This window comes from Akebia trifoliata, chromosome 12 (assembly GCF_017979445.1).
Source record: "Akebia trifoliata isolate Shusen 1 chromosome 12, ASM1797944v1, whole genome shotgun sequence".
Classification (NCBI taxonomy): domain Eukaryota; kingdom Viridiplantae; phylum Streptophyta; class Magnoliopsida; order Ranunculales; family Lardizabalaceae; genus Akebia; species Akebia trifoliata.
Window position 1 is genome coordinate 14,817,593 of NC_141386.1, and position 20,409 is coordinate 14,838,001.

Sequence of the window (20,409 nt, forward strand, 5' to 3'; positions counted from 1 at the left end):
TAAACGACATACAATCATGTATATATACATACAAAATATCACAATAGCAGAAGCCTACATACATCTAATAACCTACGATAGATCAAAGTTTGGAAGGATAACAAAATACAGAATTATACAATTATTTCCACACTCTAACAAAAGTCCTAACGCTCAATAAAAAAACCCATAATCCTCTTAGACAAAACTGATACCATTAGGGGTATAGCCCCAATACTCACCAAGTAACGGACTCTGATCGTCTATCTGACCTACCAGATAGTCCTCACTCGTGCTCTACACCTACTTCGCCAAGCTCTAAATCTGAAACTAAAAAAAATAGAGAAGAAAATGGTGAGTAACAATGGTTACCCAGTAGGGAAGCAAACAATTTTTGCCAATAATCTCTCCTAACATTAACGAATAAACATATTGAATCATTTTAAAATATGCAAAGTTTTATAAAAGAAACTACAATTAACTGGTATATATAGCCAGAGATGAACAACTAAACATTTTAAAACTCATATTACATCGATCAGCAATACTCACTACAACATTTTCTTTTATACAAATCTAATTGGTCAAATGAAAATATCATATTTTTGTATAAATATGCATTTCATTTTATATATCAAATAAGGCAGCATGTACATAATATACAATGGTGGAGTAATGGAATTAGAGAGTTGGGATTCACGACTGGATCGTTCCCAGTTAGGAAATGATATTTCATAATAAAGTATTAGTTCTTGATTTTGTGGTTGGTCGTTGTTTACCACACTTGCGAAATCATTTATCCGACTCAGGCTGGCTGTTTGAGGTGATCGTAAGCAATGGGTCTCTTTTCGATGTGTCAGAACGTTCGACTACTATAGATTGTTAGTGATCACTAACTAATCATCTTTGTCTATGCCTATCAGGCGTGCATATGATTCCCAAATATACAAACCATTCGTATACGACCACCTTTACATTACAAGTTTATTGGTAAAGATAGAGAAGAATAACCCGGATTCCAATTGTGACTCCACTATCATATGCGTCCCATACCACGTATGAGCTTGGTGGTCCCTACCGTACATCCCAGCATAGTACACCACTCCGGATGATATGACGCACTATCCCTTCGGGCATTCACAGGCTTTTTAACAGCTTACAAAATAGCTACATATATATATATATATTATTTTCATTTGAAAACAAAAGAGAACTTAACAATATAAGATTGATAATGGATATCCAGTTTCCTACCATGAAAGTGTGGTTACCCGGCCTAAAATAAATAACAGAACAGAAAAGTAAACAGCGCCTCGCGTTAAGAGAAAGTAAATAAACATGCAACCAATAACATTATCCTTGGATATCCGTTCACTAACCTACACATAACACAAGAATGTAAAATGCAGACATCACCCCTCAGGTGTGACTCTGACATTTTACCGTTTTATAACATTTTTTTTCTTTTTTCGATTTTTACCGTTTTCAATCTTTCAAACAAAATATCTACTTTCTGATATTCATCAACTCAATTTGAGATCATTGAATATTAAATCATTTTTTCAACTATGAAACTCATTTTTGTCAAGAACATTGAAAAAGTACCAAAACTTAGATCAAAACGAGGTCTGAGTGGTGCATAGGACCCAACTGAAAGAAATAACCCGGTGAAATATCCTACCCACGTATAATTGGTTAAAAATACAATTAAATATATCAAATATGCAAGTTCTAGCGTGCATTTGAAATAATTGATTGAATTCAATATTTTTGAAAACACATCACAAATTTTTAATAAAATCTTAAATGCAATTTTCACAATCTACGATTACTAATAGAAATTGAGAGTTCCTTACAATCTTTATACGACGAAATTGAAATACGTGCACGAAAATCGAGACAATTGGCACATAAATTGAGACAGACTAAATTTCGATACTATTGATTTTTGAGTTTGACCCGGTGGTTTCGAAGATCTCGACACCGTCGTCCTTTCTCCCTTCTTCAACGGATGACCCCGAAATAGATGAAATCCGAGGTCGAAGTTACAAAACCCTCGTATCACATACAACTGATTTTTAACAATATGAGATGAAAGAAAGATATCTTGGGTGAGTTTTATAGATGTCGAGGCTGCGGACTTTTTTTCCTTCTGTGTCGATCGTCAACGACGGTCCGTTCGTGACAGATCTGAGGTTGAAAATTTGAAAATAATAATTTTTTTTTTAAATCTGTGGCTGGTTTTGGGTGGTTTAAAATGAAGGTGAATAGTGAAAAAAATTAAAAAAAATTTATTTATATAAATCTTGGGACGAAATCGGTATTTTACCTATTATTTCGATCGATGATAACTTGACTATGTAGACTCCAAAAGTGACAAATGAATACTCTATTTAGTCTAATTTTTCGTTTTAGATCTAATTGTATAGTCAATTTGTACAAATTCTATCTCTAACAAAAATTTACTTTTTTGGCCCAATGTGACCCTAAAATTGACGTCGTTTTCATTTTTGAAGATAATTTGACTTTTTAGACTCCAAAAATGACAAGTAAATAATTCATATTCAATAATTTTTCGTTACGAACTCAATGATATAATCGAATATTAATAATTCTTACTCTAGCAAAAAATTACTATTTTAGCCTGGTCCGACTCGATAATCGAGGATTTTGCAACTTTTATGTTCAGACTCACATTTGAACGTGCTTATAAGCTAAAGTATGTTTTTTGATCATTCTAAATCCATTGGTGAGGTTAGATTCCATTAAAAATGATCAGAAACATCCTAAAGTTTTACCTTTAAGTCCCACTTTTAAGATTTTCTCAAAATTCTATATCTTTAAAATACTTGAAAAGACCTTTTAAAATGCCTTCTTCTTTCTCAAATCTTTTTCATGGGAATGGAGCCTCTGAAATTCGACTAAGAGACCCAAAATATAATGATTTTTGGATGAGAATGATGAATTTGAACAAGACAATTTCGACATTTCAATCATGAGAAATTTGGGGAGTAGGTTAGGGACTAATTAGAAAGTAAAGTTTTACTAAGAATTGTAATAACCTAACGCTCCTTTTTTTTACGTCCCGTTCATAGAATCATACTGGTCAATGTTTCAAAACACTGATTTATCTGTACTTTTTTAAGTATTTATCTTGATTTTTGTCCTTATTTCTCTATATTAAGTAAATAATTATGTTAAGTCTCGAAATATCACCTTGCATGTTCTTCCATGTTAATTAGGCTTAATTATGCATAAATAGTTGTATTTGTCAGAAAATCCTGATTACGCGTGTTTATTGTGCAGATCAAATATCAGATCATCAAATTGGACTCCGCAATCAGAAACTAGACATTGCATTTCAATCTGGAGGACCAATCAAACATTCTGGCCAAATTTCAAGACAAAAGTTTCAACCCAACCATAGGACAGTGAGAAACTTAAGCGGTGCAGTAGACTTTTGTTAGAACGCCCTAAAATTGCGTGAGTGTGCTTCGCATGTGATCTTATTTGCAATAACTAAGACGATTAAGAATGGATTCTTCCAAAACTTAAAATTTCTATAAATAAAGCATTTATCAATATAAAAATAACCCCTTTATTGGCCCCCCTTCCTTTACCCTAAAGCCCTTCCTTGACTTTTTCTTTTTTATTTTTAGTTTATGTTTTCCCTTAAAATTCTGTAATTCTTGTAAGTAAGAGAGTGAGAAGAGATTGTAATGATCTTTGTCTAATGAAGCAATGTTTGTTCTTTTTCATTTATCTTTTTCTATCACTTGCAATGACCTTAGGTTAATCTCCCTTCCATTAGATAGGGAAAAAGCTTAAGTAAGATTACTTTACTATATTTAATTTCTTTACCTCTTAATTTCCTTTAATGTTCATGAGTTCTCTTTAAGACTTGTCCACTTTTATGGATTAAGGCTAGAGATGCATTTTATGCTTAACCTAAATGTTTCATTATTAGATTAACTCAAGATGTAACATGTTTAATTTAGATATTTGATAATGAAAAATTCACATATTATAGAGTGAATGAATTCTTCTTCTATGTTTTTTAAATTGAATTTTATCTTGTTAAATTTTCTGATCTAAGGAGCTAACACCAAGTCCTTATGATTGAGTTATCAAATAGGTTAAGAACTAGATTTTGATTTAATAATTTGCTCTACGTGAATCACTTTCCAATAGTATTTTTCTCCATAGTTTTTTTTGCTTTAATTTTATTTCTATTAGTTTAACTTTCCAACAATTATTATTTTCTTTTGGTACTTCAAAAACACAAAAACAGATTTTTTTTGTTGGCTTAAATTAATTTTATAATCTTAATTTTATTCTATCCCGTTTCTCTTGGGTTCGATACCTTACTTGTCCCATAAGTCAAGGAAAATTATATTTATATTAATTTCTATGGGAAGAACAATGATAGTCTCATCACTTACAAAATCATAAATGTTTGTGTTACAAAAAAAAAAATTGTCAGATTAACTCAATTCTTTTACTAAATGGACTATTAAAAGAACTCCTAAAATTTAGGAATTAATTAGAATAAATCCTTCCTCCAGATCCTTTAAGTAATTTTAGCTATTTTTAATAGGGGTGCACATGATTCGGATTGGTTCAGATTTTGGACAAGTTGAAACTGAATCAAACATGATCGGTTCTACAAATTTGGAACCGAACAAATCCAATTACCCTATAGAACCGAACCAATCCAAACTAGCCTCGGTTTGGATTGATTCTCGGTTCTCATACTTTCAAAATAGAAAAACTAGTATATTTTCATTCAAAAGAGGAACCCTAATGCCTATTTTAAAAATGAAAATGATTTTATGATTAACTTTTGACTGAAAATCTGTATAAATTGAAAATTAGAGAAAGCTCAATGAGACTAAAAAAAAAATTAAAATTTTAAATTTGGTATTTTTGATGGATCAGTGAGGAATCTAATCCATAAATGGTAGATTAATGAATCCAAGTCTAGGTTCGTATAGTATATTTCATATAACAAATACGGTATAAAGATTCTCGTAAAAAATAATGAATCAAACTCTTTGAGAAATTTTTTCCATAAATGAGTAGATCCATTTGAGAGTTGAGAGAGAGATTTGTTTACATTTTTTTTTTATGAATTTTTGTTAGAAAAAAACAGAGGAGATGAAGTTGAAGACTTTGATGAGTTACCTCTTCATAACATATTAACATAGTTGAGAGAGAGAGAACGAGATGGGTTACCTCTTCGTTTTCCAACGTAGTGGAGAGGTGAGGAAGATGAAAAACGACTAGGTTTTATTCAAATTTGAAGAAGAGAGAAATAGGGAATAGAAAAATGAAATTTAGAAATGATTTTATTTTTAAATAAATAAATAAATATATATTATAATAGATACTTCGGATTGGTTTAGTTCTTAGATTGATTTGATTCTATTATACACTTAATTCGGAACTAAATCAAATTAATCAGATTTTTTTTTTATAATCCGTACTCGAACCAAACCATGCTCAATCCGAATCGATCCAATTCAAAAACTTTCAGATTGGTTGGGTTCTCAGATTTACTCAATCCAATGTGCAACCCTAATTTTTAAGGATATGGCCATAAAAAAACGCAATGGATGGTGGGTGCATCATTAGTGGACGGATATTTTTATTTTTTCCGCCTACAGACCTGTCTTTAGTTCACACGGGGCACTCTCTGTCTCCCATATGGGGCACTCTCTGTCTCCCATTTGGTTTTCGTTCATTGGTTGTGCCATAATTTTTTATTTTTTTTCTTGCTTTCGATTTGCAAATTAGTTGTCTATAATTAATAGATAAATAGATTTCTCCTTCTCTCTCTCTGTGCCTCAATTTTACCTTTTTTTTTTTTGGTTGTTTGTTGTTAATATTTGTAAGCAATGGTGGCTTTTCCTTGTAATTGAGAGGTTTTGGGGGAGTTGGGTTTCTGGTTTGTGATGGGTACTGCTTCCGCTCAGTACCTTTGCGGAAATGGAGCTTTTGTTCATGAGGATATCCAGGCTTTTTTATCTCCTAAGTTGGACTTCTCAAGATCTTACTACCCTTCAAAAGGAAAATCTTTGAAACTGAATTTTTATCCAATTTTTATTTCCACCAGTTCTTCCAAGGTATATCACTCATTTCCAGCTTTTCTTTCCTATGTTAATATTCTAACACAGATATAAAAATTAGAATTCTCTAAATGCTACTATATGTAGAATCATAATTATAGAAATGCTCATTTGTAAATAAAGATTGTCTTCTTCCAAACAGGTCCTTAAGTCTGTTTGAAGTATATGTGATAGTCTAAGTTTATTGGAGTGGGTATACTAATTTAGAGATCAATGCCTTTGCCTTCATTTTACTTTGTTGTACTGTGATTTTTCCCCAATCAGTCTGCTATGTAGAAATTGATAAATTTAGCTTTCTCTTTGAGAAACCCATTTATTACCAGAGCTGAAGACCAAATGGATGTCCAAAACTATTTTTTCAATTGTAAATTTTATTACATATCTAGGCCTTGTCCACGATGCATCTGGACACTTCAAAATGGATGTTGTTACTGTTTTTCTGCATACCATCGTCTTGTATTTGTAGAGTATCCAAATGATATTTCACAAAGAAGTAAAAAATCTGCAAGAATATCATATTTTACCAATTATTCACTCTTTCAGCTCAAAATACCAAGCTAAGGGGAGACAGTCCCAGTGACCCATCCATGACTATCTTTTTTTTTTTCCAAAGGCCTAAGATGTATCATGCATTAATAAGTGGAAAGCGGTGGTTGATGGTCAAGGTGATCATTGGAAAGTAAATGTTACAAAACTATTGTCCCACTAACTTATACATCTCATCCCATCTAAGCAATAGACCTTGAAAGGAAATGTCCTTAATCTCATCAAACAACTTGCTGGTACCAAAGAAATAGAAGACTCAAAACGTATGTAATTTGTTCCTGGGTCGATTGCTCATTTCCTTCGAAAATTCAGTTGTTTCTTTCCTTCGGTAGACCCCAACAAACTTCAAATGGCAATAAGTAAGATAGAATTTTTTTTTCTCTTCCCCAAAGTTTCTGAGATTGTCAACATAGAGAGATCGAACTGAGAAAGGGGAACAAGAAAAATAATGAAAAATTTCCATACAATGAGACACAACCCGTGCAACATTGCAATGAATTAAAATATGGTTAATCGACTCACCCGAAGATTTGCACATGGTGCAAAGTTGATCGAGATGATACCAAGACCCATAATGTTATCTAAGGTTTTACTTTTGTTACAAACAATGGTCCATATTAACAAATGATACCTTTGAAGGAATTTTTTTACTCCAAATGGTAGACAATGACAGTTTGACCAATACGCCTCCTATACTAGGGATTTATAAAAGGATTTTTCGGAGAAAGCCTTATCCCTAGTGTTATCCCATTGAATATTTGATGCTTCTCTTCCCTTAAGGAGATGATTACGTTGGATTCAAGGTTTTGTTTTCTAATTTCTGGTGGTTTTCTTTGGTGTTTCTAAGGTTTTTGTTTCCAAACCCCAGATTTCTTACACTCTCTTCTCCCTACTATTCTTGGTGTTCCACTTTTTGTATTTCTGTCTTTGCATCTACAGTCTGTTCGGATACTTCTTCCATAGTTTCTTTACAACTATTATTTCTACATGTTCATTCTTCATAAGTAAATGAAAAAAAAAAATAAAGGACCAAAGCAGGCTAACAGTAACCAAATGGCCTATGAATTGTGTAAAGTTTCCTCTTACCTTTGTTCTGAAGATTGTGAAGATTTTTCATGGTTGATGGCTTGTTTCATGGCTCTGAGATCCGTAATTTTCTATAGAAGAAAACATATTGATGGTGTAAGTCTTGAAGAGGGGAATTGTTTAGTTCCCCCTTTTATTTGTTTCAAATGTGTTTTTCCTTGAGATACAAACTAACATGCAATGAGTCATTTTTTTGGACATCCTCATCTCTTCTGGATGTTTGAGTTTGGCTTCTTTTGGGCTTTGGTTATTTGTTAACCCTTTGGATTGGGCATTGGATATCTATTCAGATTGGTCCCTGCTAGTGGAATGCACATTTTGGACTGTGTACTTATTGGATTCAACATTTAAGACATTTTTTAGATCATGACTTCATTTTTGATTTGCTCTGGGCTTTTGATGTAGGGTAGAACATACAAACCTAGAGCTTATGTTAAAAATTTAGTTCTAGAGTGAAATCTCAAGAACTATGAGTAATGAAGAATCTCTATGTCGAGCAAAACAGATTAGAAACTTTAAACGAGGTTTGAGATTGATGGAAATCAATCGCAAACACTAAAATTAAGAACCAATATCGGGTTCTTATGTTCAAAATAAAAAAAAACAAAGAAAGGGAAGGAGTCTCTTCTTTTTCTTTTCTTCTTCTTTTTCTTTTATTAATCAATATAAAAAAAACTAACTCACATAATTTGTTTATTGGAGCTCCTTATATAGATAACTCCTTCATTACAACTTAGAAACCTTTTAAAACATTAAAAAGTAACTTCCTAATTTATCTATAACATATTACTAACCTTCTAATCCTATTAGAACTCAATTTGGACATCTAAAAGGACTTTTAATTATAAGGTAAATAATAAAAATAAATTTTAATCATAAAACAAATTATAAACTAACTAGGAAAACAAACTTTCTAAAATTGAAATAGAAAACTAACTAGGACTACTTAAATAACTTAAAAAATAGAAATTCAATAAAAGAATGAGTCCTAAGAGAAGTTGGACTAGGTCTTGAGGACCGGTCAAAGATTAGATCGAGTTGACTCGGTTTTGACTGATTTGACTCAGTCAATGTTGCTGATTTCTTTCTTCTACGCATCTTAACTTGATCATAGGTATTGAGATAAGTGTTGACAAACCTATCTATATTAGCTTTGCTAGGGAACTAGTACATTTTCTGGGCCTTGCTTCCTTTCCTCAGCCCCTTTATTATTCATGGGCATTTGGTTTGTCTTATGGTATTCATTGTTCTGTGTGAACATTTTTACAAGTATTGGGACTGTTCTTGCTTGTGGGAGGGATTGTTTGCTCCTTGGATTCTCTTTTCTGATTCCTATAGTGCATGGGCCTAGCTTCATTATTTCAGCCCACTTCAGAGTTTCTTGGTTTTTGATAGCTCATGGGCCTAGTGTTAGACATTGGTCTCTTTTGGAATTTTCTTACTTCTTTGTTGCTGGAAATTTTATTTGCTACATGGCACTATTCACTGGGTTTTTCTACATCTGGTTTTGATGCTCACCCTTCAGCTCCTCTTCGGCGGACATGGATCAAGGGGACTTTCATCCTTTGGTTGGTCATCTTGACCGCCTTTTTAAAATATTTCTGGTTTACCTATGAAAAAAAAAGCATCAAGGAGACTTTATGCTATATAGTGAATTTGGTCAGTAGCTGAAACAGACACATTTGGTCTCAAAGGTGGGTGTAGATGCAAAAATGAGTATAATGCATGGGAGCTGGGAATAAGTGATTGCCAAATAAATACTGAAGAACTCAGAGGGAAAGATTTTGTGTCCAAATCGCTAACCCAAATCACTATATAGCGATTGGGACAAAAAGAAATTGATTTAAAGTGGATTTTTGTATTTTTATTCTTTTTGTACTTGTAGTGTAGAGAGACTTTTGGTGATGAGTGCCCGTACTTTGTAAAAATTATGTTCCAACTCTTTTTGAAGGAAGAAACTAACAAGAGTTTGTGGGAGTTCTTAGATTTGCTGATCCAGATTTGAGTCATGATTATTATTTTTTAATTTAATTTAACTTATTTGAATTGCTTCATGATTATTTTCTAAGAATGGAGCTTCAAATCCAGTTGAATCTCAATGAAATCAAAGGAAATGTATCAAATCCAACCACATTTTCATAGGTGACTTGGATCTCAGATCTACATTCCTTATGGCAGGAACAAAGGGAGAACCTAAGGTCAATACCCCTCCAATGGTCCCTACGCCAAAAATCATGTCCTGAATTGAATCGAAAGAAAATGATTTTAAAAGTTTGGAGGGAAAACAGTGATATAGATGTCCATGCTTCATCCATGCACCCGACACACATTTATGCTGGTCTAGATAGGAAAAATCATCCTGTAAGATGATCTTAGTCATCCAATGTTTTTAATAAATGCTATGGTCAATTTGCCTTGCCACAGGGACTTGTTGATCGAGTTAGTGCTCTACCTGATGTTGGTGATTTCTTCTGGGAGAAGGCTCCTACGCCCATACTAGATATGGTTGAGACCCCAATACACTTGAAGAACTTGTCTACCAAGGTTTGAATTATGACCTTTTTGATACTTTTACATGTCTCAGAGTATTTAAAAATCACAATTCTTCTACTCAGTTGGGATAGTTATGATGCAGGAACTGAAACAATTAGCCGATGAGCTCCGATCAGAGTTATCTTTTATAATGTCGAAAATGCGGAGATCGCTTAAAGAGAGTCTAGCTGTAGTGGAGCTGACGGTTGCACTGCACCATGTTTTCAATGCCCCAATGGACAAGATATTGTGGGATGTAGGTGAACAGGTAGGAAGATACTTTACACAAACCATTGTTATAAGATAATGAAAAAGGAAATGAATAAATTGTTTCCTTAAGTTGTATATATGAATATATTTTTGAAAGGTCAACGAGGTCGAGGCAGACCCAGACCAGCATAAGAAGGGGTTTGAACCTAAGACCTTGAGAACAACCTCCACAAGGTCTCACCACTGAGCTATGTGGTCCTTCTTAAGTTGTATGTTGTTGTTTTGAAATGAAATTTTTTTCTTCAATAAGATTAATTCCTCCTGCTATAATTGAACAGACATATGCGCATAAGATTCTCACTGGAAGGCGGTCCCTTATGCATACACTGAGACAAAAGAATGGTCTTTCAGGTTTTACATCTCGCTTTGAGAGTGAATATGACCCATTTGGAGCGGCACATGGATGCAACAGTATTTCTGCTGGACTTGGTAATATTGCTTTTTTTCTTCTCCTTTTCCTTCTCCCTCATTTTCAATGAAAGAATGACCAATGTTGTCTTGTAGAGTATAATAATAATATATCAAACGTATTCATTGAGTTGGCTTAGATTACTTGATTTGGATGTATTGTTGAGTATCTAGTTCAGTTCATACAAAAAAGAGAGCTTCTATTGCCACACCAAATTTTGCTAATGCCAACCCAAATGTGTGCTAATTCTTTGGTGATTTACATATGAATTGGTGTGGCATTAGCAAAAGTTGGTGTAGCAATAGAATCTCTCAACAAAAAATTAGTCACTTTACATTGCCGTTTTCTGAATAGAACTTGGAAATCAATAAACAGATTCTAAACGTAAAGTGGATATCTCAGGAATAGCTATTGCACGTGATATTAAAGGGAAAAGGGACCGCATAGTGACTGTGGTCAGCAATGGCACGACTATGGCTGGACAGGTCTATGAGGCTATGAGCAATGCAGGGTATCTGGATTCCAATATGGTTGTTATCTTAAATGATAGCCGGCACTCTTTACATCCAAAGCTAGAGGAGAGCCCCAAGACGGCAATCAATGCTTTATCTAGTACTCTAACCAAGTTCCAATCCAGTAAATCCTTTAGGAGATTTAGAGAGGCTGCTAAGGTATGCTTTAGATGATTTTCCTTAAAACATTTCTGGATTAAAATATACTCAGAAGATGACTGAAAAAGGAGAAAAAAGGGGAAACTTGCAATCTGCTGTGGAGGTCTATGGCCTGAGGACTATTATAGCATAAAAGTACTCCATGCCATAATGGCCCTTGGACCATGCCATCAATTGCAATCAATAAAGAAAAGGAATGGGTGCTACTCAACCAATGTTTTATTTTTGGCCTGTGTTAAAGGCACCCAAATTCTTAGTAAGGGCACCCTTTTAACTTATTTCTATGATTTGAGCACAACAATAAATTTCACTCACTTTTTTATTTTTTATTTTTATGTCAACATGTACATGTTGACATTGCTTGGTCAATGTCGACATAGGCCAAAAAATCTTCTAGAGGCATGTCAAAATGCCAGTGTTGACATGCCTCCTTCCATGCCGACATGAACATGTTGACATAGGTGGGATGCTCTAATCATGGTAAAACTGAAGTACAAAATTTAAGTTTTCAATAGTTCGTGGGTGCCCTTAAACGCAGCCTTGTTTTTGTGTAAGTGACGTAATAAAATATGGTGTATGTGCTGATTCCATGTGGCATTCTTTTTTCTGTTTGTCTTTTGCTTTCATGGGGTGCTTTCAGGGTGTTACTAAGAGAATAGGCAAGGGAATGCATGAATTGGCTGCAAAAGTAGACGAGTACGCACGTGGAATGATAGGTCCTCCAGGATCAACACTTTTTGAAGAGCTTGGGTTGTATTACATCGGTCCGATTGATGGCCACAACATTGAAGATCTAATTTGTGTTCTCCAAGAAGTCGCATCTTTGGATTCGACAGGACCTGTATTGGTTCATGTAATAACTGAGGTGTTAAAAGATGGCCAGAAAAGTGTGATGTCAGTAAAACATCAACAAGGTTATTATTCGCAAACACTTTCCTTACTAAGGTTCATCCACCGTCAAAACAAAACCTCGAGATTTAAAACAAACACCGTGATTTGTTGCCAATCTTGAGGTTTTGTTTTGATGGTGGATGAGCCTTAGTAAGGCCTTTTTTCCTTACTAAGTTAGTCAGGTTAGTCCTACTCAATATTTTTGTACTAACTTGCTTCCGATAGTTAAGTTTTTCCAATTTTTGTGGAAACTTACTTGACTGCAGAGAACAGTAAAATACCTATAATTTGAGATGCAAGTTGGGCATCTATTTTTCAATTTTTTTTTTCTGATGGTAGATATTGTATCCTAATCTTGATTGCTTAGCTTTCCCACTTTTTTTATGTTAGTATAAGAGGATTACTCAAGTCAGTTGTGGAGAACAGAAAGAAGCTGCCCTCCGTGTATTATATATTCTGCACATACACAAGGAGTCATGCTTCATCATTTGATGGTATCCTACCTAGAGAGGCCTAGGTCGATGATCAAAAGAAATTGGTGAAAGGACCGAAGACCATCTATAATCACTATCATCCAAGGAAGTTTAACTTTCCATGTAGTAGGTTTCCACTATGATACACATCAAATGATGGATCATGCAAGGCACTTAATGGCTTCTTTCAGCTCTCCTTTCCTGGTTCAAGTTTCCTTTTAATTGAAATAAAAAAAATAGATTATACGTGTTTGGTTGATGACATTTCCCCCCTTTTTGTGACATAAAGCAGGCTCGTCTAAATTCGATGCGCTACCCTCTTATCCAAAACTAATTGATAGCAGTCTCTCTAGGACATATAGTGATTGCTTTGTGGAGGCATTGATTACAGAGGCCGAGAGGGACAAAGAAATCGTGATTGTTCATGCGGGTATGCAAATGGATCCATCACTTCATCCATTTCAGGCTAGATTTCCTGACAAGTTTTTCGATGTTGGGATGGCTGAGCAACATGCAGTGACTTTTGCCTCTGGTTTGTCATGTGGGGGATTGAAGCCGTTCTGTGTAATTCCATCCACCTTTCTACAGAGAGCTTATGATCAGGTTCTCCTTATTACATAGATTTATTGATTACATGCCATATCTCATACAAGTGTGCATCCGTATGCATGAATATATAATTTTCTCTTGCTTTACTTTTGTAAATAAATTTGTTTTTACCTGCAATCATTTAAATCACTCCATTTTCTAAGATTTTCCATGTTAGATACCATGTCAGACCCACATGTCAGACATATACTTACATACTTTATGAATACATCTTCAATATATTTGTGTTCAGCTATTATCCATCTATTGTTTATAATATTTTAACGTAAATCGGTTTACATGAAGACATTCTTACTATTTTATACTTAATTTGAGTGGGTAAATGATACGGATGTGTCAGCATATCTGTTTTGTGGGTTTTAGTGTGTCTGACACTTTGTACCTGTCAGTGACACTAACACTGACACATAAACATGTCACTGTCTTTGTTACTAATATACACCATTTGACATGCCCACTTACACATGCCACTCACTTTTGACGGACAATACTGTTTTCTCATACACATTTGTACTTATAAAGGCATGGACATATACATAGTACATGTGATGATTGTGATAGATAACTATGGGGCTAGATGCAGAAAATGAACCTGGAGAGAAGAGTTGCTGTTCTGGTTTTTGTAGTTCAATTACCAAATAACAGAAAGTTATAACAGGAATAATAGAGGATAATTGCAGTTTGAATCACACAAACTGACCTACGTTTCACACTTAGTTTTTTTTTTTGATGGGTTTCACTCTTAGTTTTTTTTTGGATGGGTTTCACACTTAGGGTTTTTGAATGTTTCACACGAATGAAGGCTGTAGAAATTTATTTCTCTTCTTATTCATTAACTCAAAACTGCAGAAAATAACTCTGTATAAGCCTACGGCCCAGCCCTTATAGGTCTAATCATTGTAGAAGCCCATGGGCCTAACTCATCCTCACCAAACCGGCTTGTAAGGTGAGGATTGCCCCAGGTTTATATACAGCCCCATGATACCTAGGCGATGTGGGACTCTCTCTTTCACTCCCCCTCACGTGTAATGTGTTTCCTACATCCCTGTGGTCACCCGCTCTGCTACCGCGTAGAAGCCCATGGGCCTAACTCATCCTCACCAAACCGGCTTGTTAGGTGAGGATTGCCCCAGGTTTATATATAGCCCAGGGTCATGATACCCAGGATTGTCCCACCGTGATAATTGGCAATGAGTGGAGAGGCCTAGGATCTTATAAGGAGAAAGACATGTGTCCGATGTGGGACTAAACTCAACACGCCCCCGCACGTGTAGGCCAGACTGGGCCAAAGCATGTGGAGATATGAACTAGGTGACGTGGAGAAGAGAAAGGCCTGCTTTGATACCATAATAAATCTGGGGGTCCAACTCAAAACCAATTGGCAATGAGTGGAGAGGCCTAGAATCTTATAAGGAGAGAGACAATTGGCAATGAGTGCCCGATGTGAGACTAAACTCAACACGCCTTCGTATGTGTGGGCCAGACTAGGTCAAACACGTGGAGATATGAACTGAGTGGCGTGGAGGAGAGAAAAGCCCGCTTTGATACCATGATGAGTTTGAGGGTCCAACTCAAAACAAATTGGCAATGAGTGGAGAGGCCCAGGATCTTATAAGGAGAGAGACAAGGCAATGTGTTCAATGTGGGACTAAACTCAACAATCGTTTGGCTTGAAAAGAAGTATAAAAAGGGTGAAATGCCCTTATTATTATTGTACATAACAACAGCCCAAATTATCCCTCATACGCATGGACTAAAAACTCTTCTCCTAATACTAATTAACCAAGTAAAAGACCTAATTACCCCAGTACCCATGATGACTAAAAGTCGTAATGAAACCATATCAAGGCTCTCTTCCTTGAATACATCTTGAGGGCTTGGTTCCTATCATTTCTACTCGAGTCCAGAAAGTGGATGATCCTTCCACTTTACTAACTACTAATTATACTGCATGTTGTAGTAGAAACAATCTTGTCTTGAAGTACATCTTCAATCTTGTCATTAACTTAGGAATAGGTGGCAAACAAGCATTTGTCCCATTAGCCGGATCATTAGGTACGTAGTATCGAAACAAATCCTCAATATTGAAGATGGGACTGATTTCCAAGTCATCCGATAGTTCTAAAACCTATGTATTGGAGCTGATCTTCTTCAACACCTTGTATGGACTCGCCTTCTTGGAGTGAAGCTTCTTAAAACATCCCCTTTGGTTACCTCTCTTGATAGATGCATACAATAGCCACGTCACCTTCTTGGAACTCCAAATCTCTTACGAAAATTGATGAAATTCCATGTCATTGCTGCCACGTCATCTCAATTGCCTTTCTCATGCACATGTGGAGGATCAGAACAATTGATTATTTCTAAAATTAGGATCTTTTAGTTTCTTTATTTTTATCTCTGTCATGTTTGGTAATTGTATTCTCTTAGAAAGTTGCTATGTTGGTATCTAGGTTATTGTTACCATAGTCACCAAATTGGGGTTCAGGAATAAGTCTTCAAGGGAAAAAGTAAAAAAAAAAAAAAAACAAAAAAAAAGGGAAAATATCAAAATAGGGTTAGAACAATATAATTTTTTCTACTAAGTGGTATAATCATTTATATCATCAAATCCTATTTCAAACAATAAGAATAAATCATAGAAGAAAAAATTAGGGCTTTGTTCTGATTTATGAGTTTTGAGTTTGATTTTAGTTTTAGAGAAGGTTATGTTTATTAAAACATAATCATTTAATTTTGTGCTAAATTATTAAAACATCCTCTTGGGTTTAAATTTTTTTTGAATTGGATAATTGAATTGCGAAGTTCGTTTAAAACGCGACTTCTTCAAAACTTCACGATTTAATCGACAACTTATAAAACCGCGATCACGACTTTTTGAAAAAGCCGACAACATTGGTGATTATGATTGTTAGAAGGTTGAGTATTTTAGGAAGGATATGTAGGGGGGTAGGAGGTAATTATATCGTTGGAAACAACAATAAAAATGATGAGTGTGAGTGTCTTGCCAACTTGATTGTAAAAGTTCTTGAACCATTCATTGTGGACGGTTTTGTGGGTGGATTAAAAGATGAGATTCGTGGCAATGTAAAACTTCGTAGTCTAGAAACCCTTCACAAAGCAATTGGTTTAGCAAGATGAGTTGAATAGAAGTTGTCTTCTTCACGTCGACAAAATAGCACAGCCAATGGACAATTCCTTCCGATTTCTGCCTATCCCCCCATTTCATATCCAACGGGGAGCAAGCAACCCTCCCTTTCTCTCCTTATTCGTCGTCTCTTTCCAACGGAGATGGCTAAAAAACGACAGAAAGGCCTTTGTTTTAATTGTGATGAGCAATTGTAGCGGGACACCAATGCAAGACCAAATAACTCTTCCTCATGGAAGGCGACTGACCAGATGACTTTGATGTCGAGGGATAACATGACAGGGATGATCATTCATTGTCTGCATATGAGGATAGGCCTCAGATTTCAGCCCATGCCCTGGGTGGGTCATCTACGCCATAGACCATTAGAGTGTGTGGCCTCCTTAAAGGTCGACCCAACTCCCTCATCGTGCCAGCGTGGTACCTGTTAAAATCACTCCGACACTTAGGTTAGAGAAGCAGAGGAATAGTCTAAAGTACTAGTTAGCCCTTCAACTTGCCAAAAAGATCCATTCTTCAGTGCTCATTATGCTATTTATGGATCCCTAATGCGAATTAGGGTTTCCCCTTCTCACAGACGGTGATCCCGGGAAATTCCTTGATTCTGTGGATCTAAAAACGGAATGGGGATCTTCTGGATTGGTTATGTTACATTGGAGAGATCTCCTCTGAGATCTTCTAGGCTTGATGTGCGCATATCAGGATTACGGATATTCTTTGACCAAGTCTGCCTTGTTTGGCAGACTAGATCTCGTTCAGTGCTGTGTTGCCCTTCTAGCTAGGCTAGGGAGATCTCTGTTTTGACCTACCCTGCTGTGGGGTAATGCCCGTATATTGATCTGCGCATGGTACCACTTAATCGGTCTGGACACGTGTATGGCTCAGATAATTGCACGGTTATTTCCCTTTACAATTACCCCTTCTCGAGGAGGCGCGAAGTCTTTCCGTCTTCTCAAGGCACGTAATCTCTTTCTCACTAGCTGCCTTGATTCTCTATAATTACTTCTACCCTCAATGAATCGACGCATTTAATGCAACGCCGTTTCAAATCATCTCTGACGGCTAAGATGAGTCAATCTTCATCTGTGTCTGTCCACGTGCCCCACTACCATCTGCACTACCCTCAAACTACAACGTTTAGGTTGAATTTAGGCTGTCCTCTTAGGTGTATGTACTCCTTTATTCTTTCTTATAAATAGGAGACTTAGTGCTCATTCTCTCTCTTACTGTGCTATTGTTCTCTGTAACTTCGTTTTTCTGCATTTTGCGAAAAATTCTTCCTATTTTTCTTTTTGCTTCACTGCTATTCTTACTTCTATCAAACTGAGGTAACCTTTTTTTCCTTCACTTCTCTTTTCTGCAAATTTACTTTCTCAATGGCTGCTAACATAACCCAACTTCGGAGGGGTTTCTATATCCCTGCCTCTATGTCTCTTCGGGTCTGTGATGACCCCAAAAATCTTGGCGAATTCCGTCAGGGGGAAATTATAGTTTATGCCGACCAAATTAAGACTGGCTACCCTCTCTTTCCCTTCCTTAGGGAGGTACTAAGTAAAATAAACTGGGCCCCAGGCCAAATGTCTGACAATTTCTACCATTTGGTGGAGATTGTGAAGAAGATGGGCATAACCCTCAATGACTTCCTCTCCAAATACAATTTGAAGGCTATCCCCCAACATCCGGGGTACTACTCGCTGTCCTCCAAGAGTGCAGTAGTGGTACTGGCTCATTTTCTCTCCAGTGCTGACAAAGGGTGGTACAAGGACCCCCTGTTTATCTCCGAGAACAAGGAGTTCACCCCTGGCGTTTCTCATGAGGGATTTAGAGTCCCTCAGACCTTCCAGGGTTAGACTAACTTTAGGTTTCTGGCTGTGTCTCATTCGTCTATTCTGTCTGCAACTTAATTTGCTTCTAACTTTTGCTTTCTTTTTCTTCACAGATTCTTCTGTCCTTTCTGCTGCTAAGGCTAGGAAAGAGCAGTGTAGAACATCCAAAGATTAGAGGCTAGTGACAGTGGACCTCCAAACCAGAGCTGCTGAGGGGGTGATGATGGAAGATTTCCCTTCTGATTTGCCTCGGCCACTTGCACGGCGAGTTTCCTTTGATGAGGCTGAGCAGATCTCAGAAGATTTCCTTTCTCCCCTTGCCTCTGTTTTCCCTCGGCCACCTACATGACGGGCCTTATTTGGTTAGGCTTCCCTTGATCAAGCCAAACAGATCTCAGAAGATCTTGATCCTTCCTTGGCCTCTGTTTTCGGTATTCCTTCACCTCCAATTCTCTCAGGGTCCTCCAACGCCATGAACATTGACCTCTCGGAGTTCCCTTTCTCTTTTTCTTCTGCCATCAGGACTGCTCCTCCCACTGACTCGACTAAGAAGAAGAAGAAGAGTCTGGCCTCTTGAGACTCCATCCTCACTAGAGAAGCAGGCTCACTGGCCTTAGTGCATGAAGGGCAGGCTGTTCCTGCTTCCATCTCTTCTTCTGTTTCTATTGCGACTGCTACTGTAGCTGTTACTATCCCTATTAGGCTTCCTGAGGAAATTCAGGCTCAGGCAGGGCAGAGCTCGGATGCCATCAGGGAACAAAGCCCTGTCCCTGATCTCCAACCGCGCAAGAAGCGCAGGTTGATCAGGAAGAGTTTGAGGAGTCCTTCCCCTCTAGAGGAGTTTGATCAAGAAGGTGTCAGTCACCGTAGGACTCCTCTGGAGGAAGCTGCATTCTCTTGGAGGGGTCGCGGGGCCTTCCTCTAGGGTGAGAACGAGAATAATATCATTTGATTTCGTTTCCACGTTCACAATAAGAGCTGCGGGGTGAAGAGCCCTATCGCTGCTGCTTCTCTGCTCTCTCAATCCATTTCTCTCAAGGACTGGGATGTTGTGGACCGGGTCAATGCTGACCTGGGCTTCAATTGGTTTGTATATGGGGCCTCTATCAGATTATTCTCTACTCTTCCTATTCTGTTTTTTTACTTTTCAGGCTTTATTCACTTAACTGCTTTATTCTTCTCGTAGGTTAACGTCTATGGAACTTTGACTTTCCTAAAATGGCGTGAGGCTGAGGACCAAGTGATTGTTCTGACTAGGGAGCATGAGGAAAATATTACTCTGTTCCAGGCTGAGCTGGTCTCTTTTAGCCAATTTTCCCAGGAGGCTAAAGAGGAGATGGAGGCTAACTTGGACTTGGAGGCCACTAATAAGAAGCTGACAGATCTCCAGGGTGTTCTTCAATTGGAACTGGCCAGCTAGAAAGAGAGAGTACAGAGGAGAGACGCTGAGCTTGTGGATCTCCAAGAGAAGGTTCGGTAGCAAAAGCTTGAGCTAGGCTCCCTTAGGGCTGGCATCAAGACGGTTAGGGCAGCTCAAGCCAAGGAAGATGATGTTGAGACCAAGAGACTGTTGGGGCAATTGCAAGCCCAATATTCTCAGTTGGTAGAGGAAACCTCTTCTAAGGCTTACCATGAAGGCTTTGAGGTTGCTCGTCTTCAGTACGAGGAGGAGGAGGAGGAGGACAAAGAGGATGAAGGTCCTACTGATTCTTCTATCAAGGAGATTCCCAGTTGGTCTGGGTGTTTTGGGTGAATCCCACCTTTCCAACTAGACCGAGTCTCTAGTGAGCTTATGGAGGTTGAGCATACCATAGACTTGTGGACCAAGCCAAAACGACTAA

General features: G+C 36.9%; 1 protein-coding gene across 6 annotated transcripts; it reads left to right on the plus strand.

Moving 5' to 3' along the window:
* The first annotated feature begins 5,615 nt into the window (after positions 1-5,615).
* Positions 5,616-20,399, plus strand: LOC147388933 (putative 1-deoxy-D-xylulose-5-phosphate synthase, chloroplastic). Of its 6 annotated transcripts, none has more exons than XM_086417805.1 (7): positions 5,616-6,104; positions 10,164-10,283; positions 10,375-10,539; positions 10,820-10,970; positions 11,353-11,621; positions 12,262-12,535; positions 13,275-20,394. In XM_086417805.1, exons 1-7 carry the CDS (start codon positions 5,934-5,936, stop codon positions 13,604-13,606), a joined length of 1,482 nt encoding a protein of 493 aa, XP_086273931.1. In that variant the 5' UTR covers positions 5,616-5,933; the 3' UTR covers positions 13,607-20,394. The 6 variants fall into 6 exon arrangements, with proteins under 6 accessions (XP_086273931.1, XP_086273932.1, XP_086273933.1 ...); XM_086417806.1 differs by having other exon boundaries at positions 5,620-6,104; positions 13,278-14,778; XM_086417807.1 differs by lacking the exon at positions 5,616-6,104 and adding an exon at positions 7,480-9,307 and having other exon boundaries at positions 13,275-20,397.
* The last annotated feature ends 10 nt before the right edge of the window (positions 20,400-20,409 follow it).

Excerpts from the sequence above, each read along its gene's own strand:
- LOC147388933 (XM_086417805.1), top strand. The coding sequence starts at position 5,934 with ATGGGTACTGCTTCCGCTCAGTACCTTTGCGGAAATGGAGCTTTTGTT. Across the intron at positions 10,284-10,374 it reads TGAAGAACTTGTCTACCAAG|GAACTGAAACAATTAGCCGA; the intron begins GTTTGAATTATG and ends GTTATGATGCAG. Across the intron at positions 10,971-11,352 it reads CAGTATTTCTGCTGGACTTG|GAATAGCTATTGCACGTGAT; the intron begins GTAATATTGCTT and ends TGGATATCTCAG.